This window comes from Carcharhinus amblyrhynchos, chromosome 11 (assembly GCF_965287045.1).
Source record: "Carcharhinus amblyrhynchos chromosome 11, sCarAmb.v2.hapA, whole genome shotgun sequence".
NCBI lineage: Eukaryota > Metazoa > Chordata > Chondrichthyes > Carcharhiniformes > Carcharhinidae > Carcharhinus > Carcharhinus amblyrhynchos.
The window spans coordinates 91,904,987-91,927,440 of NC_137334.1; the positions used below are offsets into that span (position 1 = coordinate 91,904,987).

A 22,454-nucleotide genomic window follows, 5' to 3' on the forward strand; every position below is an offset into this window, starting at 1 on the left:
GGGATAAATAACTCTCCAGTTCATCGGGAAGAATGTCACTGCCCTTCTTTAAATGGTTGCCAAGGTGATCCTTTACATCCTCTGAAATGTTGTGGCAGGGTCATGGGTTTAATGATTCATCCAACAGACAGCATCTCTGACAGTGCAGCACTCCCTCAGTACTGACCCTCTGACAGTGCAGCACTCCCTCAGTACTGACCCTCTGACAGTGCGGCACTCCCTCAGCACTGACCCTCTGACAGTGCAGCACTCCCTCAGTACTGACCCTCTGACAGTGCGGCACTCCCTCAGCACTGACCCTCTGACAGTGCAGCACTCCCTCAGTACTGACCCTCTGACAGTGCGGCACTCCCTCAGTACTGACCCTCTGATAGTGCGGCACTCCCTCAGCACTGACCCTCTGACAGTGCGGCACTCCCTCAGCACTGACCCTCTGACAGTGCGGCACTCCCTCAGTACTGACCCTCTGATAGTGCAGCACTCCCTCAGTACTGACCCTCTGATAGTGCGGCACTCCCTCAGCACTGACCCTCTGACAGTGCGGCACTCCCTCAGCACTGACCCTCTGACAGTGCGGCACTCCCTCAGTACTGACCCTCTGATAGTGCAGCACTCCCTCAGCACTGACCCTCTGACAGTGCGGCACTCCCTCAGCACTGACCCGCTGACAGTGCAGCACTGCCTGAGTACTGACCCTCTGACAGTGCAACACTCCCTGAGTACTGACCCTCTGACAGTGCGGTACTCCCTCAGCACTGACCCTCTGACAGTGCGGCACTCCCTCAGTACTGACCCTCTGACACTGCATCTCTCCCTCAGCAATGACCCTCTGACAGTGCGGCACTCCCTCAGCACTGACCCTCTGACAGTGCGGTACTCCCTCAGCACTGACCCTCTGACAGTGCGGCACTCCCTCAGTACTGACCCTCTGACACTGCATCTCTCCCTCAGCAATGACCCTCTGACAGTGCGGCACTCCCTCAGCACTGACCCTCTGACAGTGCGGCACTCCCTCAGCACTGACCCTCAGACAGTGCGGCGCTCCCTCAGTACTGACCATCTGACAGTCCAGCACTCCCTCAGTACTGATCGTCTGACAGTGCAGCACTCCCTCAGCACTGACCCTCTGACAGTGCAGCACTCCCTCAGTACTGACCCTCTGACAGTGCGGCACTCCCTCAGTACTGACCCTCTGACAGTGCAGCACTCCCTCAGCACTGACCCTCTGACAGTGCAGCACTCCCTCAGTACTGACCCTCTGACAGTGCGGCACTCCCTCAGCACTGACCCTCTGACAGTGCAGCACTCCCTCAGCACTGACCCTCTGACAGTGCAGCACTCCCTCATACTGACCCTCTGACAGTGCAGCACTCCCTCAGCACTGACCTTCTGACAGTGCGGCACTCCCTCAGTACTGACCCTCTGATAGTGTAGCACTCCCTCAGCACTGACCCTCTGACAGTGTGGCACTCCCTCAGTACTGACCCCCTGACAGTGCGGCACTCCCTCCGTACTGACCCTCTGACAGTGCAGCACTCCCTCAGTACTGACCCTCAGACAGTGCGGCACTCCCTCAGTACTGACCCTCAGACAGTGCGGCACTCCCTCTGTATTGACCCTCTGACAGTGCGGCACTCCCTCAGTACTGACCCTCTGACAGTGCGGCACTCCCTCAGCACTGACCCTCTGACAGTGCGGCACTCCCTCAGTACTGACCCTCTGACAGTGTAGCACTCCCTCAGCACTGACCCTCTGACAGTGCGGCGCTCCCTCAGCACTGACCCTCTGACAGTGCGGCACTCCCTCAGTACTGACCCTCTGACAGTGCGGCACTCCCTCAGCACTGACCCTCTGACAGTGCGGCACTCCCTCAGCACTGACCCTCTGACAGTGCGGCACTCCCTCAGCACTGACCCTCTGACAGTGCGGCACTCCCTCAGTACTGACCCTCTGACAGTGCGGCACTCCCTCAGCACTGACCCTCTGACAGTGCGGCGCTCCCTCAGCACTGACCCTCTGACAGTGCAGCACTCCCTCAGCACTGACCCTCTGACAGTGCGGCACTCCCTCAGTACTGACCCTCTGACAGTGCGACACTCCCTCAGCACTGACCCTCTGACAGTGCGGCGCTCCCTCAGCACTGACCCTCTGACAGTGCAGCACTCCCTCAGTACTGACCCTCTGACAGTGCGGCACTCCCTCAGTACTGACCCTCTGACAGTGCGGCACTCCCTCAGCACTGACCCTCTGACAGTGCAGCACTCCCTCAGCACTGACCCTCTGACAGTGCGGCACTCCCTCAGTACTGACCCTCTGACAGTGCGACACTCCCTCAGCACTGACCCTCTGACAGTGCGGCACTCCCTCAGTACTGACCCTCTGACAGTGCGGCACTCCCTCAGTACTGCCCCTGTGACAGTGCGGCACTCCCTCAGTACTGACCCTCTGACAGTGCGGCACTCCCTCAGTACTGACCCTCTGACAGTGCGGCACTCCCTCAGTACTGCCCCTGTGACAGTGCGGCACTCCCTCAGTACTGACCCTCTGACAGTGCGGCACTCCCTCAGCTCTGCACTGGGAGTGTCGGTCGAGATTTTTTTGCGTGCGTGTCTTAAGTGGGGGCTTGAATTTGCGATTGGGACAGGAGTCCTGACTAGCGGAGCCAGGACTGATGGTGCCACCAGCCTGATGGCACCCTGCCCCCTGCGCCATCCTGGACAGTGGGTACTGGGAGGTTCTGAATGCTAACTTGACTTCCACGGGCCTCTCAGGGAACTTTGCCCAGGGGTACCTTTATCATTCTTCAACCTAAGGATCTGCAAATGCAATGCACCCTCTCCCATCCACAATTCTCTGAACAATCTGTGAGAAAGTGTCAGCTGGAGAAATTCCTTTCGTATTTTTAATCTTTTCCTGTGTCTCGATCAGTTTAGCAGTTTCAGGATGTAGCCAAGGCACCTTCCAGAGGTGACTGGCACCCTCTTGACAGTTGGCATCAAGATCTGGAGGGATCCACAGCACTTGTATAAATATTTACTTAGGTGACTTATAGAATAAAAACTAAAATATACAGTGACAAAATATATCATGGAAAGTGCAAGAGAGATGCAAGAGTTTTACACTAACATCTGCAAGAGAATTTCAGGGTTTTAATAAATAAAACACAGCAAGCGGTATCTCGGAGTGAGTTACAGACTGGAATCTAATCGAGGGGTTCGGGGTGGTTTATATATAGAATAACAGATACCCGGGAGTGAGTTACAGACTGGAATCTAATCGAGGGGTTCGGGGTGGTTTATATATAGAATAACAGATACCCGGGAGTGAGTTACAGACTGGAATCTAATCGAGGGGTTCGGGGTGGTTTATATATAGAATAACAGATACCCAGGAGTGAGTTACAGACTGGAATCTAATCGAGGGGTTCAGGGTGGTTTATATATAGAATAACAGATACCCAGGGGTGAATTACAGACTGGAATCTAATCGAGGGGTTCGGGGTGGTTTATATATAGAATAACAGATACCCGGGAGTGAGTTACAGACTGGAATCTAATCGAGGGGTTTGGGGTGGTTTATATATAGAATAACAGATAGCCGGGAGTGAGTTACAGACTGGAATCTAATCGAGGGGTTCGGGGTGGTTTATATATAGAATAACAGATACCCGGGAGTGAGTTACAGACTGGAATCTAATCGAGGGGTCCGGGGTGGTTTATATATAGAATAACAGATACCCAGGGGTGAATTACAGACTGGAATCTAATCGAGGGGTTCGGGGGGGTTTATATATAGAATAACAGATACCCGGGAGTGAGTTCAGACTGAATCTAATCAAGGGGTTCAGAGGGATTATGTATAGAATAACAGATACCCGGGAGTGAGTTACAGACTGGAATCTAATCGAGGGGTTCAGGGTGGTTTATATGTAGAATAACAGATACCCGGGAGTGAGTTACAGACTGGAATCTAATCGAGGGGTTCGGGGGGGTTTATATATAGAATAACAGATATCTGGGAGTGAGTTACAGACTGGAATCTAATCGAGGGGTTCGGGGGGGTTTATATATAGAATTACAGATATCCGGGAGTGAGTTCAGACTGAATCTAATCAAGGGGTTCAGAGGGATTATGTATAGAATAACAGATACCCAGGAGTGAATTACAGACTGGAATCTAATCAAGAGGTTCAGGGTGGTTTATATGTAGAATAACAGATATCCGTGGTGAGTTACAGACTAAAATATAATTGTGGGGTTCGGGGTGGTTTATATATAGAATAACAGATACTTGGGAGTGAGTTACAGACTGCAATCTAATCGAGGGGGTTCAGTGTGATTTATAAATGGAATAACTGATACCCAGGAGTGAGTTACACACTGGAATCTAATTGAGGGATTCGGGCTGGTTTGTACTTAGAATAATGGGCAGTGAGTTACAGACCAGAATCTAATTGAGGGGTTCAGGGTGCTTTATATATAGAATAACAGATACCCGATTGAGTTACAGACTGGAATCTAATCTAGGCTGGTTCATGTATAGAATAATGGATAGCCAGGAGTGAGTTACAACTGGAATATAATCGAGGGGCTCGGTGTGGTTTATATATAGAATAACAGATACTCGGGAGTGAATTACAGACTGGAATCTAATCGAGGGGCTCGGTGTGGTTTATATATAGAATAACAGATACTCGGGAGTGAATTACAGACTGGAATCTAATCGAGGGGTTCGGGGTGGTTTATATATAGAATAACAGATACCCGGGAGTGAGTTACAGACTGGAATCTAATCGAGGGGTTCGGGGTGGTTTATATATAGAATAACAGATACTCGGGAGTGAATTACAGACTGGAATCTAATCGAGGGGTTCGGGGTGGTTTATATATAGAATAACAGGTACCCGGGAGTGAGTTACAGACTGGAATCTAATAGAGGAGTTTGGGCTGGTTTATATATGGAATATCAGAAGTGTAGGCAGTGTTGTAGTGTCGGAAAAATAGCAGCTAATTTGTGCACAGCAAGCTCCCGCAAACAGCCATGTGATAATGACTAGATAATCTCATGTTACTGCTGCTGGCTGCAGGATTGAGTGTCAGGCTGGGTGGCTGGTACAACTGCTGGGGCACTAGGACCCAGGAATCGCAAGTGAGTGTGGCTCTGAGCAGTATATTTATAGTGGGAGGGTGAGACTGCAGCACTCTCAGTTCAGTAGCAGGAGGGGAGAGAAGGAGAGAGCAAGAGAGATAGAACGAGAAGGGAAGAGAAGAAGGGAAGAAGATTTGAGACGTCAGTAGCAGCACACCATGTCTTTCACCAGCTCCTCGGCCTCCAGCTCATACAGACGGACATTTGGGGGGAATATGATGGGCTCTCCCCAGATGTCCAGGGCTTCCTACTCCAGTGGCCGGTTTGGAGGAGGGGGCAGCAATCTGTCCTCCAGGGTCCTGATCACCAAGTCCACCGCCCTGCCCTCCTACTCCAGCTTCCGTGCCAAGGTGCCCAGCCGAACCTACGATGTGGTGGACTTTAACATTGCTGACGCCCTGAACCAGGAGTTTGTCCAGACCCGGACCAACGAGAAGGCGGAGATGCAGCACCTGAACGATCGCTTTGCCAGCTACATCGAGAAGGTGCGCTTCCTGGAGCAGCAGAACAAGGTGCTGGTGGCCGAGGTGAACCGGCTGAAGGGGCAGGAGCCAGGGAGGGTCAACGACCTCTACGAGCAGGAGATGAGGGAGCTCCGGCGACAGATTGACGCACTGACCAACGAGAAGGTCCGGGTGGAGGTGGAGAGGGACAATCTGGCAGATGATCTGCAGAAACTCAAGCAGAGGTAGGACAACAGCCAGCTCAGTGACCCTCACCGACCTGACGCTCCCTCACTCATACACCTCACTAGCGGTGGTTAGCACTGCTGCCTCACAGCGCCAGGGATCCGGGTTCGATTCCTAGCTTGGGTCACCGTCAGTGTGGAGTTTGCATGTTCTCCCCATATCTACATGGGTTTCCTCCGGGTGCTCCGGTTTCCTCCCACAGCCCAAAGATGTGCAGTTCAGGTGGATTGGCCATGCTAAATTGTCCCTTAGTGTTAGGGAGACCAGCTAGGGTAAATGCATAGTGTTATGGGGATAGGGGCTGGGTGGGATTGTGGTCAGTACAGACTCGATAGGCCGAATGGCCTTGTCCTGCACTGCAGGGTTCTATGATACCCTTAATCCATCATTCAGGTCTCTCCACTCTGTGCCATCATAAATACCCCCCATTCCTGTGCCTCGGTTGTGGCACATTGCGTGACACTCTTGTCTCTGCCTGAGAGGATTATTAGTTCCACAGCCACCCGGAGTATCTCCTGCAGGTTTGACAATCCCTGGGCCACACCGTCTGAGCTGTCGCTCTTTGGGCCAAACCCCAATCCCGCTCTCTCCTTCCTGCTAGCTGGGGACTAATGATCCCACGGCACTGTTTTGCGGAAGACCAGGTCTCCCCAGGGTCCACCCCGAGGTTTATCCCTCAACCAACATCACTGAGTCAGCTTATTTGGCTCAATGTCTCGTTGTTGTTTGTGGGATCTTGCTCTGCAAAAAACTGGCAGCTGAGTTTTGTGCTTTCTGGCGGTGGCTCCGTTTCAGAAGCACCTCATTGGCTGTGAAGCAGCTTGGAACGTCCGCAGGCAGGAACATTGTTTTAGAAATTAGTTTGTGGCCATCACTGACTGGGCCAGTGGTTGCGGCTCAGAAGGTGAACCACCTTTAACCGCGTCAGTCCCGTGGTGTAGGGACACCCACAGTGCTGTTAGGGAGGCAGTGCCAGGATCTTGACCCATGGCAGTGCAGGATTGGCTGATCCAAGTCAGAATGGTGAGTGACTTGGAGGGGAACCTCCAAGTGGAGGTGTTCCCAGGTCTCTGCTGCCCTCGTCCAAGGCGGTAGTGATTGTGGGTTTGGAAGATGCAGCCTAAGGAACCTTAGTTCCTACCGTACACCTTGTAGACGGTACTGACTGCTGTCACTGTGTCTCAATTATACAAATATAGGTCTTTCTTTTCTTGAGCGAGTGACTGCAGATTGAGTTTTCTATCAGCGGTTTGTAATGTTCATCGAAAGCCTTGGTGATGTGATGTTTACGATTCTCAGTAACTCTGAGATACAGAGGTCGTAATCGTGGCATGAAACTGAACCAACTCAACCCAAAAATCAGCGGGAATGTTACCAAACTCTCCTTAAATCCCCAACTGGGGCCCTAATGTCCCTTACGAGGGGGGAACCTGTAATCCCAATCCGGAATCTTGAAGCTATGGATGTGGAGCTGTGAGTGGAGGAGTGTGTCGGGGACAAAAACTTTTGGGCTGATAGTGTTGGAAAGATCTGAAAAGGCACACAATGTAGGAAAAGAGAAGAGACTGAGTTAGTGAGAGAGAGAGAGAGAGACTGGGATAGTGAGTGTGAGAGAGACTGGGATAGTGAGTGTGAGAGAGAGACTGGGATAGTGAGTGAGAGAGAGACTGGGATAGTGAGTGTGAGAGAGAGAGAGAAAAAGAGACTGGGATAGTGAGTGAGAGAGAGAGACTGGGATAGTGAGTGTGAGAGAGAGAGAGAAAAAGAGACTGGGATAGTGAGTGAGAGAGAGAGACTGGGATAGTGAGTGAGAGAGAGAGAGAGAAAAAGAGACTGGGATAGTGAGTGAGAGAGAGAGACTGGGATAGTGAGTGTGAGAGAGAGACTGGGATAGTGAGTGTGAGAGAGAGACTGGGATAGTGAGTGTGAGAGAGAGACTGGGATAGTGAGTGTGAGAGAGAGACTGGGATAGTGAGTGTGAGAGAGAGACTGGGATAGTGAGTGTGAGAGAGAGACTGGGATAGTGAGTGTGAGAGAGAGACTGGGATAGTGAGTGAGAGAGAGAGAGAGAAAAAGAGACTGGGATAGTGAGTGAGAGAGAGAGACTGGGATAGTGAGTGAGAGAGAGAGAGAGAAAAAGAGACTGGGATAGTGAGTGAGAGAGAGAGACTGGGATAGTGAGTGTGAGAGAGAGACTGGGATAGTGAGTGTGAGAGAGAGACTGGGATAGTGAGTGAGAGAGAGACTGGGATAGTGAGTGTGAGAGAGAGACTGGGATAGTGAGTGTGAGAGAGAGACTGGGATAGTGAGTGTGAGAGAGAGACTGGGATAGTGAGTGTGAGAGAGAGAGAGAAAAAGAGACTGGGATAGTGAGTGAGAGAGAGAGAGAGAAAAAGAGACTGGGATAGTGAGTGAGAGAGAGAGAGAGAAAAAGAGACTGGGATAGTGAGTGAGAGAGAGAGACTGGGATAGTGAGTGTGAGAGAGAGAGATAAAAAGAGACTGGGATAGTGAGTGAGAGAGAGAGACTGGGATAGTGAGTGTGAGAGAGAGAGATAAAAAGAGACTGGGATAGTGAGTGTGAGAGAGAGAGAGAAAAAGAGACTGGGATAGTGAGTGAGAGAGAGAGACTGGGATAGTGAGTGAGAGAGAGAGAGAGAAAAAGAGACTGGGATAGTGAGTGAGAGAGAGAGACTGGGATAGCGAGTGTGAGAGAGAGAGATAAAAAGAGACTGGGATAGTGAGTGAGAGAGAGAGAGAGACTGGGATAGTGAGTGAGAGAGAGAGAGAGACTGGGATAGTGAGTGAGAGAGAGAGAGAAAATGACACCAGGATAGTGAGTGAGAGAGAGAGACTGGGATAGTGAGTAAGAGAGAGAAAGAGAGAGACTGGGATAGTGAGTAAGAGAGAGAGAGAGAAAAAGAGAGACTGGGGTAGTGAGTGTGAGAGAGAGACTGGGATAGCGAGTGAGAAAGACAGAGAGAGAAAGAGAGAGACTGGAATAGTGAGTGTGAGAGAGTGAGGGAGAGAGACTGGGATAGGGAATGTATGAGAGAGAGAGACTGGGATAGTGAGTGAGAGAGAGACTGGGAGAGTGAGTGAGAGATACTCGGAGAGTGAGTGAGAGAGAGAGAGAGAGACTGGGATAGAGAGAGAGAGAGAGAGACTGGGATTGTGATTGAGAGAGAGAGGAAGTTTGACTGGGATAGTGAGTGAGAGAGAGAAAGATTGGAATAGTGAGGGAGAGAGAAAGAGTGACTGGGATAGTGAGACTGAGAGAGACTGGGATAGTGAGTGAAGTTGATTGGCTATGATGAATTGCTCTTTTGTGTCGAGGGATTAGGAGGGTAAATATGTAGGTTATGGGGATAGGACTTAGGTGGGATTGTTGTCAGTGCAGGCTCAATGGGCTGAATGGCCTTCTTCTGCATTGTAGGGATTCTGTGAGAGAGACGGGGATAATTTGAGAGAGAAAGAGAGGGAGAAAGAGTGGCTGGGATATTATGTGTGTGCGAGAGAGAGGGACGGGGGGGAGAGAGAGAGAGAGACTGGGATAGCGAGTAAGAGAGAGAGAGAGAAACTGGAATAGTGCTTGTGAGAGAGAGACTTGGATAGTGAGAAAGAGAGGGAGAAAAAGAGTGATTGTAATAGTGTGAGAGAGAGAAGGAAAGAGATTGAGAGACTGGGATAGTGAGAGAGGGAGAGAGAGACTTGGACAGTGAGAGAGGGAGAGAAAGAGTGACTGTGATAGTGAGTGTGAGAGAGAATGACTGGGATTGTGAGACAGAGAAGGAGAGAGAGTGAGAAACTGGGATAGTGAGAGAGGGAAGGAGAGACTGGGACAATGAGAAAGGAAGAGAAAGAGAGACTGTGATAGTGAGTGTATGAGAGAGAGAGTGACTGGGATAGTGAGAGAGAGGAGAGAGAGTGAGAAATCGGGATAGTGAGAGAGGGAAAGACTGGGACAGTGAGACAGGGAGAGAGTGAGAGACTGGGAGAGTGAAAGAGAGACTGAGAGGCTGGGATAGTGAGTGAACGAGCAAGAGAGGGAGAGAGAGAGACAGAGATAATGAGAGAGAGAGAAGAATTGGGATAATGAGAGAGGTTTTGGGATAGAGAGGGAGTGGGAGACTGGGATAGTGAGAAGGGATTGGGATAAAGAGTGAGAGGGAGAGAGAGACTAGGATAGAGAGGGAGGAACTGAGATAGTGAGAGAGAGACAGAGAGAAACTAGGATAGTGTGTGAGAGAGTGGGACAGTGAGAGACGGACCAGGACAGTGGGAGATTGAGAGATTGGAATAGTGTGTCTGAGTTAGAGAATGCCTGTGGTATTAGGTCAGTCACTGTAGCCCCTTCACTGCACTGACAGTTAAAAATAAATTGAGAATATAAATGAAAGATGTTGCTGTCACTTGGCAGAGAGTGACACTGTGTAATCTAATCAGCCTTTGATGTAGCAGTGAGTTATTTACATTTCCTCTGGACACCAGTTTCCATTTATACACTGGATTCTCGGCTTGGCAGTGTGCTGTTAGAGAGAAGTACTTCATCGGGTGAATGCCTATTAGAGGAGGTACTGACTTCTGCTTCCATTGCTGTGAGCGCTCTATAACAGGGTCTGCCATGTCACTACCTACAGGATGTAACAGTCCAAGGTGAGATCTCTGTACTGCTCCAATTCTATCCACCTGAGCATGGCTGATCTTAATCGGTCCGTTGGTCACTGTACCTTCAGCTGCCTGGAGCCCAACCCCTGGAATTCACTCTCTGCCTCACTTCATCCCTTCAAGATGCTCCTTAAAACCTACCTCGCTAACAAATCTTTTGGATATCTGCGTGAATATCTCATTTGGCCAAGCTATGAAGCTCTGTGGGATATTTTCCACACCCTTCACTCACCAACACCATTCACATCATCCACTTTAAACTGAGCGGAGGGGTTACAGCAACAAGGTGCATTTAGATAGCACCTTTAATATAATAAAACATCCCAAGCTGTTCACACAAGGATTATCAAGCAAAGAATTTGACAATGTGTGGAGATACAAGGAGATGTCAAAGAGATAGGTTTCAAATAACAGGAGAGAGAATTTAGGAGGCAGTTTTACAAGCAGGTTTGTGAATTGTCTGAACAATGTTTCCACTGTGGCGAAGCTTATCCATGGTCCTGGGAAACAGTGCAAAGCTTGCAGAGAACCCAGCCAGATTTTCGCTCACCAGAAAAATCTTATATTAACACAAAGAGAAAGATGCCACCAATGTGTACCGCAGCGAAAGGACGAGAGAATGTAACCAATGTCAAGCCAGATGATACAAGATACTTCCGTGCTCACACAGCAAGCAGCTGTGTGTGACAGCGAGCACTGGACACTCAGATACTCTCATACACACAGGGCCAATGCCATGGGAGACTAAACAGACAAGCAACTTCAGGATCGCCACATTCCCTGAAACAAGAGGTTACCAACATTTGGGGTGGCACGGTGGCACAGCGAGTTGGCACTGCTGTCTCACGGCGCCAGGGACCTGGGTTCGATTCCCAGCTTAGGTCACTGTTTGTGTGGAGTCTGCACATTCTCCCCGTGTCTGCGTGGGTTTCCCCCGGGTTCTTCGGTTCCCTCCCACAAAGATGTGCGGGATAGCTGGATTGGCCGTGCTAAATTGCCCCTTAGTGTCGGGGGCAGGGGAGGGGAGGTGTTGGCTAGCTAGAGTAAATACGCAGGGTTATAGGGATAAAGCCTGGGTGGGATTGTAGTTGGTGCAGGCTCGATGGGCCAAATGGCCTCCTTCTGCACTGTTGGGATTCTATGATTCCTTACAAGAGTGACAAAGTGATGAAAGTTCACAGGAGTTTGAAAGGCCGATCTCATTCAAAGACGTGAGAGCGGAGACTGGCTTCTGGAGATTCGAGTCGCTCGTCAGTTTTCTCACAGCAACAACTCTGATACGATTGCCGTCACGTACGTGACTGACGCACCGACCAGTCAGAGTCTCCGCTTGTACGCTGACTGCTACTTTGGTACTGCCCAAACCGAAAGGTGGAAAATGCAAGTTCATGTCGACTCCAGTCACACATCAATGGTGACGTTAGGAGGCAGACTGAGAAGGAACATTAGTGCCAACTTGAAGTTGGCGTTATCGAGAAATTTTGGGATGAGCTTCCCCTTGGTTCTCACCCACAGAGTTTAAAGTTTATTTATTAGTGTCACAAATGGAGTTACTGTGAAAATCCCCGAGTTGCCACACTCCGGTACCTGTTCGGGAACACTGAGGGAGAATTTAACACGGCCAGTGCACCCTAACCAGCACGTCTTTCGGACTGTGGGAGGAAACCGGAGCACCCGGAGGAAACCCACGCAGACACGGGGAGAATGTGCACACAGACAGTGACCCAAGGCGGGAATTGAACCCGGGTCCCTGGCGCTGCGAGGCAGCTGTGCTAACCACCGTGCCATCCAGATGTGAGACCCAAGAGTGAGATTTAGATGAGAAACTGCTTTAATGTGCAGCCTCCAAACCACGAGAAAGACACAACACCGACAATTAAAGGCAGCACAGAGAAAGTGTCTGATGGTAAACGCTTTGCTAAACTTGACCTCAAAGCAGGATAATGATCAGATCGTTAAGTATGTTGAAAGCTGAGACAGACAGGTTTTTAATCAGTATGGGAATCTGGGTTCATGGAGATAAGGCAGGAAAGTGGAGTTGAGGATGGTCAGATCACGATCGGTGGCACAGCGGGTCGGCACTGCTGCCTCACAGCGCCTGGGACCCGGGTTCGATTCCCGGCTCTGGTCCCTGTCTGTGCGGAGTTTGCACGTTCTCCCCGTGTCTGCGTGTGTTTCCTCCGGGTGCTCCAGTTTCCTCACACAGTCCAAAAGACGTGCTGGTTAGGGTGCATTGGCCATGCTAAATTCTCCCTCAGTGTACCCGAACAGGGGCCGGAGTGTGGTGACTAGGAGATTTTCACAGTAACTTCATTACAGTGTTAATGTAAGCCTACTCGTGACACTAATAAATAAACTTTAAACTAATTAACAATGTATGCACACATAACGATCGACTGAAAGTAAATGTAGAGTGAAGCGTGCAATCAGAGCTCCATGAATCCAGAGTTTGTTGACGTTTACAAACATATGGGATAGAATCAGCAGTAGGCCATTCGGCCCCCCGAGCCTGCTCTGCTAGCCAATAGGATCATGGCTGATTGGTTCATGTTTCGAATTCCCATCCATCCCCAACTGTGAAGAATCTATTCACCCCCCCCATCTTAAAAATATTCACGGACTGACCCTATCTCCGTAACTTTGTGCTGATTCGGATGAATCGGTTGCATTCAATGTGAGGATGTCAGAATTCCATTGCGCCCAATCACAGAATGGTTAGAACGCAGAAGGAGGCCATCCAGGAGGCTGCACTGACTCTCTGAACGAGCGTTTCACCTGATGACGTTCTCTATCAGCGTCCAATTCCCTCCGGAAAGCCTCACTGACCCAGTGCCCACCACACTCACAGGCAGCACATTCCAGATCTGAAACACTCGCTGTGTAAAAAAATCATTTAGATTCGGACAGTTTTCAGATTTGGCCCATCAACCTGTCAGCCTGGCGTAGTGAGATTAATGTCGAGAGAGGTTTATTATGCACCAGCCTCAGGTTATTTACAGTTGTTAATGGAACAGTGTAGAGGGAGCTTTACTCTGTATCTAACCCAGTGCTGTCCCTGTCCTGGGAGTGTTTGATGGGGACAGTGTAGAGGGAGATTTACTCTGTATCTAACCCCGTGCTGTCCCTGTCCTGGGAGTGTTTGATGGGGGACAGTGTAGAGGGAGCTTTACTCTGTATCTAACCCCGTGCTGTCCCTGTCCTGGGAGTGTTTGATGGGGACAGTGTAGAGGGAGCTTTACTCTGTATCTAACCCCGTGCTGTCCCTGTCCTGGGAGTGTTTGATGGGGGACAGTGTAGAGGGAGCTTTACTCTGTATCTAACCCCGTGCTGTCCCTGTCCTGGGAGTGTTTGATGGGGACAGTGTAGAGGGAGCTTTACTCTGTATCTAACCCTGTGCTGTACCTGTCCTGGGAGTGTTTGATGGGGGACAGTGTAGAGGGAGCTTTACTCTGTATCTAACCCCGTGCTGTACCTGTCCTGGGAGTGTTTGATGGGGACAGTGTAGAGGGAGATTCACCCAGAGAATTAAATGTGCTGTTGCAGGTGTCTCTGTTGTAATGGTGTCTCTCTATGATTAGATACTATTAAGACAGCGCAACGATGAGAAGGAAAATATTTGGTATCAATTGTGCGCACAGACTGCTCTCCTCCCTCTCTGGAGTACTTGTGTCTGAAAGTGTCAGATTATTTTACGTCAAGCCATTTAAAGGCTTTATGACCTTGTGGTTGCCCATATTTGGAGAAGTGGCAGGAGTGGTGGAGAGGGTGGAAGAGTGTTAAAGGATTCCATCAGGCAACACAGACAAGGAATAGAAAAAACAATACTGCTCAGTGATAAAGTTAATTAATAGAAGGAAAAATAGCACATCTGGACTTGTTGCAAATAATTTGTAATTTACAGAAAGTGTTAGACTTTCTCCTTCTCTTTGGGCTCTGTCCATCCCGGGTAAAGTTCAAACACTGCCAGTCCCGGTGGGATTTACATCAGTGAGAATTGTCCCGATAATTTAGTAACACCATCGTTGATTGTGTGGGCCGTGTCTCAGTCAGGGGCATTTAAACCTCGGAGCCTGAAATTCGTGCTTTCAGACCCATCTCCACATCCTTGAGCACCCAATCCTTGCTGATTCCTCCAGCGCTGGTGCTGCGGGAGTGCTGCCCTGTCAGAGGTGCCGTCTGTCAGGTAAAATGTTAAACCGAGGCCCCTAATTGCCTCTCAGATGGACGCAAAGGACTCCCACGGCCACTGTTTCAAAGCCGAGCCGGGGAATTCCGCAATCAACCAAAAGTAAACAGATTATCAAAGTTTAAAGTTTATTTATTCGTGTCACCAGTAGGCTTGCATTAACACTGCAATGGAGTTACTGTGAAAATCCCCTAGTTGCCACACTCCGGTGCCTGCTCGGGTACGCGGAGGGAGAATTTAACACGGCCAATAGTATAACCAGCACGTCTCTCAGACTGTGGGAGGAAACCGGAGCACCCGGAGGAAACCCACGCAGACATGGGGAGAATGTGCAGACACTGCACAGACACAGTGACCCAAGCCAGGAATCGAACCCGGTTCCCTGGCACTGTGAGGCAGCAATGCTAACCGCTGTACCACCGCGCGCATTAACTGCTGTTTGTGGGATCTCGCTGTGTGCAAATTCAGTGCTGCGTTTTTCCTACATTAAAACAGTGAGTAAAAGTGTTTCGGTGGCTGTGGGATCTTGCTGTGTAAAATGCAATGGAGGTGCAAACTATTAAAGACCCCAGTTATAATGGGCCTACCTGCTGGCTGAAGCCTGGGGTGGGAATCGGGCTGCGTATTGCCATGACAACCATTTCCATGTCACTCACCCCGACCTATTGTTTCACATGGAGTGGACCTGGGATGTGTGGGTTGCCATGACAACAGGATTCCTCCCCCCCACTCCCCCATTTCCAAAGGGGTGTGATTTCCCCCTTGGGGACCTGGCGATGGGGGTGGGTGGGTGCAGGGTGCGGGGGGTGGGAGGGTGCAGGGTGCGGGGGGTGGGAGGGTGCAGGGTGCGGGGGGTGGGTGGGTACGGGGGGTGGGAGGGTGCAGGGTGTGGGGGGTGGGAGGGTGCAGGGTGCGGGGGGTGGGAGGGTGCAGGGTGCGGGGGGTGGGAGGGTGCAGGGTGCGGGGTGTTGGCGGATACAAGTTGAGACCCGGGCTTTTTCCTTTGGGCAGGCAATGGTGGCACAGTGGTTAGCGCCGCTGCCTCACAGTGCCAGGGACCTGGGTTCAATCCCAGCCTTGGGCGTCAGTGGAGGCCGCACATTCTCCCCGTGTCTGCGTGGGTTTCCTCTGGGTGCTCCGGTTTCCTCCCGCAATCCAAAGATGTGCGGGTTGGGTGGATTGGCCATGCTAAATTGTCCCTTAGTGTCCCAGGATGTGTGGGTTACGGGGATTAGTGGGGTAAATCATAGTATCATAGAAACCCAACAGCGCAGAAGGAGGCCATTTGGCCCATCAAGCCTACACCAACCGCAATCTCACCCAGGCCCTATCACCATAATACCACATATTTACCTTGCTAATCCCCTGACGCTAATTGATCTAACCCGCACATCTTTGGACTGTGGAGGAAATCAAAGCACCCAGAGGAAACCCACGCAGACACGGGGAGAATGTGCAGAGAATTGAACCTGGGCCACGGCACTGTGAAGCAGCAGTGCCAACCACTGTGCTGCGGTGCTGCTCGTGGGGTAAGGCCTGGGTGGGACGCTCTGTCAGATACCCGGTGCAGACCTGATGGGCTGAATGGCCAGCTTCTGCACTGTAGGAGTTCCATGATTTTTTATGCACGCTCCAGATTTTTCCGAGTGGGTGAAGAGCGGAAGCAGATTAGCCGGATGACAGGAAGAGCCAAGGATCCAGGAACCGGATCCTGGAGTGCAGCCTGTAAAATAACCTCGACTCTGTCTGCATTGCTACTTTCATCTGCTTCCTCATCAAGTGACACCATTACACCAGTTTACATTTCTTTATGGAGATATGAAACAAGAGCTGGATTATAAACCCGCTCCAGTCTGCTCCATCGTTCAGTACAGAGCGTCTCAGTGTGAATCATGTGGAGAAGCAGGAAGCAGGGCCTGTTCCTGCTGGAGAAGCCGGCAGCACAGTGCTGAGTGAGCCACTGCACACGCGCCGATCTGTCAGTGCCGAGATCCGCACATGCGCACTGCTGGCCTCCCGCTCGCTGGCCAGCCCCATGACCCCTGCATCACCAGTCTGGCGACCCCTCCCGCCATGGCTTGATCACTGCCCCCCCCTCCCCGAACATGCCCGGGCCAGCATCGATCATGCCCCTCCCACAGCCCCAATTTCCTGATCCCACTGATTTTCCTCCACCCTGCAGCCCTGACCCCTTTCCACCCCCCCCCCCCCCACACACTCTCAATATTACCCGCCCCCTCACAATCCTCACCCCCCCAGCAAGGTGCCTCACCTTCACCAACCCAACGGCCAGCCCTGATCGCTGGCCTCCCTCCCCGACCCCCCCACCGCTCAGTCACTCAGTCTAAAGTGCAGAGGGACCCCCTGCGCCACCGACTGCCCCCCAGAGGCCCCACCCCCAACAGGCCCCGCCCCATTAGGTTCTGCCCCCGCCCCCTTTGGCATTTCCCAATACCCCAGTGGGTATTGGTGCTTTGCCCTTTGGGGGGGGAGGAGGGGTGGGGTGCCAGTGGGGCTAGGCTGGTATTACCAAGGTGGCAATGCTCAGGGGGCACCCCCACTGACACCCAACCCTTCTGGGGGGGGGGCGGGGGGCCTCAATTGTTTCCCCCCTCCCCACCACTTCACTCCAGCGAGGTCACCTACCAGCTCCCTGCAAGGGGGGAGGTAAACTAAACCCCACTGGAGTGAAACACTCCTGATGGGGGCAGGAGTGGGGGGGGGGGGGGTTGGGGGGGTGGTGGGGAGCCTGTGAAACGGCCTTGGCTCGAGTTTCCCTGCCCTGCTGGGGGGAATCACCCCCTTCTTGTTTCTGAGTAAGGCCCTTTTTATCTTTCCATTGGTTCAACGTCACCAGGAGTTCATTGGAGGCAGGCTTTGAAAGAACGGACGGATTCTCGGCCCCGTTTCCTCAGGCCCTGGCCCTCCCACTCTCTCTGTTTATGCTCCCATCTTCCACCTTCCATAACCTTGATCCAAAACTCTGCTGCCCCATCTCCAAACTCATAGAATAGAATCGTAGAATCCCCACAGTGCAGAAGGAGGCCATTTGGCCCATCAAATCTGCTCCGGCCACAATCCTACCCAGCCTCTATCCCCATACATTAACCCTAGCCAGTCCCCCTGACACTAAGGGGCAATTTACCACTAATCCGCATGTCTTTGGACTGTGGGAGGAAACCGGAGCACCCGGAGGAAACCCATGCAGACTCGGGGAGGATGTGCAAACTGCACACAGACAGGATCCAAGGTTGGATGGCGTCTAGGTCTCTGGGGCAGCAGTGCCACTCACATCGAATCCCATTCATCCAGGATCCCCTCTGCTCACTAATCCTTTGACCCTCGGCCCAGCAGCGTCTCCCAGACCCGGGCACCGTTTACAATGCACTGACGGGTTAAACCTCAGCTGTTCTGTTACGTGTTGGCCGTCAGATTTTCCCTGTTATGTTTCTGAAGGTGACTGACAGAGTTGAGAAGGAAACATGGATTTATAAATAGTAGCGTCGAGTACAAGAGCAGAGAAGTGAAGTTAGACTTTTATGGAACCGTTGGTTCGATCCCAGCTGGAGTATTGTTTAGTTCTGGGCCACACACTTTCGGAAGGATGTCACGGCCTTAGAGAGAGTGCACAGGAAATTTACAATATAGTGTCAGAGATGAGTCATAGAGAGTTTTATAGCACAGAAGAAGGCCCTTTGGCCCATTGTGTCTGAGCCTATCCATTCTAATCCTATTCCCAGCACTTGGTCTGCAGCCTTCTATCCTACTGTGTTTCAAATGCTTATCTTAAATGTTGAGAGGTTCTCCAAGACACGAGGCAAGGCAAAATTGTTCTCCTTGGAGCAGAGAAGGTTAAGGGTTGATTTATTTTAGGCGTTATGAGAGGTTTTGATAGATTAGATAGGGAAGAGCTGTTTCCAGAGGCAGGAGAGACGCAGACTGAAGGGCACAGATAAAGGAAGCCGTTACGAGATATGGTGAATGATATTTGACTCAGTGCGTTGCTCTGATCTGGAAGGCCCTGCCCGAAAAGGAAGCAGATTCAGTAAGAACTTTCAAAAAGGGAATTGAATAAGGGAAAGGATTGGCAGAGGCAAAGGGAGCGAGCAGGGGGGAGTGGGACTAATTCATAGAATCATTCAGTGCAGGAGAGGCCCTTCGGCCCATCGGGTCTGCACTGATACGTGGGAAACCCCTGACCTCCCACCTGATCCCATTCTCCAGCACTTGGCCCATAGCCTTGGAAAGGAAGGAAGTGGCCCTGGGGATAACGGACACACTCGTGGTTGTCCTCCAAAATTCTCTAGACTCTGGCGCAGTTCATACAGATTCTAGAGTAGCAAATGTAAACCCCGTGATTTCAAAAGGGAAGTTGACAGATCAGTTCATCTGACCTCAGTAGTGGGGGGGGAACAGCAGCATAGATTCCCCACAGTGCAGGAGGAGGCTATTCAGCCCATCGAGCCTGCACCGACTCTCCAAAAGAACATCCCACTCTCGCCTTTGGATCGTTTTAATTGAAGCTCTCTCCTTTCCTTCTCTATGAACGGTATGCTTTGTCTGTATAGCGTGCAAGAAATGGTACTTTTCACTGTATCCCAGTACATGTGACAATAATAAATCAAATTAAAATAATTGGATCGTTCTTTTTAAAAGCCAGCAGAGGATACTTTTCACGAGCACCATTTCCTGCACGCTTAGCTTCTTGTTTATCTCGTCCCCTCCCCTTTTTAAGTGGCAGGATTTGCTCCCTGGTACCAATGTGGCCTCGGAGTTAGACGTTTGTGCTGGGGTTCATGTCCCATGGTAAAGTCTGGTGCCTCGGTCGTGCAGTAATGCACTCCCCTGTCTGTACTCTCAAGGTGATTCCATGACCTCTGCTGTGAAGGAGGGCAGGGAAGATCTCTCCAGGTCAATAATTATCCCACAACAAGAAACCAGTGTAACCGCTCATGAACCTCACTGCTGCTTGTGGCTCTGTGTGAAGTATCTTTCAAGTCTCTGTAGGAAGGACAGCAGCTAAATTGTGTACGTGAAACTCCTCCAAGCAACAGTGAACTAAAGCTGATCTGTTTTAATGGTGTTGGCCGAGGGTTCTGGGCCAGTTTACCAGTTTGAAATTGTGCCACACAATCTGAGAGGGCAGACAGGGTCTCGGTTTATTGCCTCTTCTGGGAGAAACATAGCAGCAGAAGTAACTTAGAATCCCTACATTACAGAAGAGGCCATTCAGCCCATCAAGTCTGCACTGACTCCCTGACAGCGCATTGTATCCATTACACGTCTACCTTGGCTAATCCCGCTAACCTATACATCCTGGGACACTAAGGAGCAATTTAGCACGGCCAATCCACCTAACCTGCACATCATTGGAGTGTGGGAGGAAACCGGAGCACCCAGAGAAAACCCACGCAGACACGGGGAGAATGTGTAGGCTCCACACTGACAGTGACCCAAGGCTGGAATCGAATCCAGGTCCCTGGCGCTGAGAGGCAGTAGTGCTAACCACTGTGCCACCATGCCACCCCACCCACTCTGCCACCGTGTTGGCCCTGAAGTAACCTGAACCCCCTGTACCCCTAAGTTTAAGTTTAAAGTTTATTTATTAGTGTCACGAGTAGATTTACATTAACACTGCAATGAAGTTACTGTGAAAATCCCCGAGTCGCCACACTCTGGCGCCAGTTCGGGGGTACACTGAGGGAAAGTTTAGCACGGCCAATACACCTAACTAGCACACCTTCCAGACTGTTGACTCACTAGAATTAGTCCGCACTGTCATGATATTAATCCCAAATGGAGTTCTTGCCACCATGCTGCACCCTGCTGCCATTCCCCTCATTGGCATCGCTGACAGTGCAGCACTCCCCCAGTATTGTCACTGTCGTGATCAAAGCCTGTGGTGAGACTCGAACTATGATTTTGAGGTGAGTGTGCGCGTGCGCCCTCTAAACCATGGCTGACACCCTGAGCAGGCTGTGAACAGAGGGCCGCACGCATTGGGCCTATTGTTGGAGACAAATCTGAGCCAGAATCTGCAGACGTGCGAGACAAGGGCAGACCTGCAGATTTACTGTGGGAGCAGCTGGAAACAAGAGTTAAATTCGGATCAGCTTCAAGGGCAGTTGGAAGGACCTGAAAGCAGATTCCATTCCAGAATTGCAAGAGGAAGTTTGGACCAAGTTGGCATTGTCAATCATCAAAAATAACTGCGCATGGCTGATGCCAAGCACAAATGCGACCTGCTTTGGCATAGGATGAGGCCTGTAGCAGGCTGCTGCCTGGGACAGGGCTGCCTAGTACACCTGGTGAGGCCTAACAAGGCCTGGGATGAGACCCATGACAATTAAGGGATAGATTGAGGCCTAGAGGACAAGCTGCAGGTTAAGGCTGAGTGCGACTTGAAAAGGAGGCAATGCAGGTGCATTTCAATGTGCTGAGGGGTGTCTGGGGGGTCTCAGACTCCAGTGACCATCACTCGAGCCGTATGGTGAGAAATGGAGGGAAAATCAAGAGAGAATCTGAATGGTCAGTATCCGAAGCAGGGACTCAGACTGAGACGCTGTGTTTCTATCCACAGATTGCAAGATGAGATCCAACTGAAGGAGGAAGCTGAGAATAATCTATCTGCATTCCGGCACGTAAGTCCATCCTGTTCCCAGGATAAACATCAATGGGGGGGGGAGGGGCATTAAAAAAAGGTTCCTTTTCTAATTTTCTTCCTCTGCTTTAATGTACTGGTCGTTGAAAGGTTTAGAAATGAGGGGGGCTAAGAAACATCCAATCAGGTAAGGCAGAGTCTGTGCTCTTTCTGATTGGCTGTGATGGGTGGGGGGAGGGGCTGGCAGGATTGGGTGACCAATAGCAAGGGTGTGGGGGGGGCAGTACCGATGGAGGTGGGAGTTCATCTGATGAAACCTCCATCGGAGTTGGCAGCAACGCTCGGGTAATGTAAGTTGATGGAAGGACGGAGAGCATCCAATGATAGGAGACCGCCCCCCCCCCCAACTCTCTGCTGTTCCTCCTGTAACTGCGAGTCGGCACCATCCGGGCTCTGAGAGGGACATCATTGTTTCACATCCTGGGGGTGTTTGTCCAGGAAGCCTCACCCTGAGATCCTGCCTCCTGTTACCAACAACGCAGCGTGGCTTCTCTAGAATTCCATCTGGGGCATCGCGGGCAAGGCTGGCGTTCACTGCCCATCCCTGATTGCCCCGTGAGAAGGTGGTGGTGAGCTGCCCTCCTGAACCGCTTCCATGTGGAGTGAGGTGGCGACGTTAGGGAGGGTGTTGAACCAGCGATGATGAAGGAAGAGTGAACACATTTTGCGAAACGGTTGGTGTGAGGCACCTTCTTGACAAAGTTCTGGGGGGAAAACGGAAATGAAAGAAGGGTTTTGCTGCCAATCGGTGAGGATAAAGCAATGAAACATCCTTCCCAGCAGCCTATAATTCCAGAATTGCAAGAGGAAGTTACCATCAAGTTGGCAAAGTCAATCAATATTTCCCCCTTTGAATGATTTTTATTTAAAGATCTCCCCTCAGCTGGTGTTATTTTTAGGAGCCCTGTGGACAGCTGGCTGTAGGAATCACCTTACCGAGTGCTGGAACAATCCGTCTTAACCCCAGCAGGTGTCTTTTCCATTTCCAGGATGTGGACGCAGCCACACTAGCCCGACTCGATCTGGAGCGCAGGATCGAGGCCCTGCAGGAGGAGATTGCATTCCTCAAAAAGGTCCACGAGGAGGTGAGTGGCGAACCAATT

At 51.1% G+C, this 22,454-nt stretch overlaps 1 protein-coding gene across 1 annotated transcript in view; it reads left to right on the top strand.

Moving 5' to 3' along the window:
- The first annotated feature begins 5,197 nt into the window (after positions 1-5,197).
- Positions 5,198-22,454, top strand: part of desmb (desmin b) — a 29,141-nt gene continuing 11,884 nt past the window's right edge. The window contains exons 1-3 of the mRNA XM_080199566.1: positions 5,198-5,836; positions 21,271-21,331; positions 22,341-22,436. Coding sequence (XP_080055692.1) covers positions 5,307-5,836; positions 21,271-21,331; positions 22,341-22,436 — 687 coding nt within the window. The 5' untranslated portion in view covers positions 5,198-5,306. The remainder of the gene's footprint in view (positions 5,837-21,270; positions 21,332-22,340; positions 22,437-22,454) is intronic.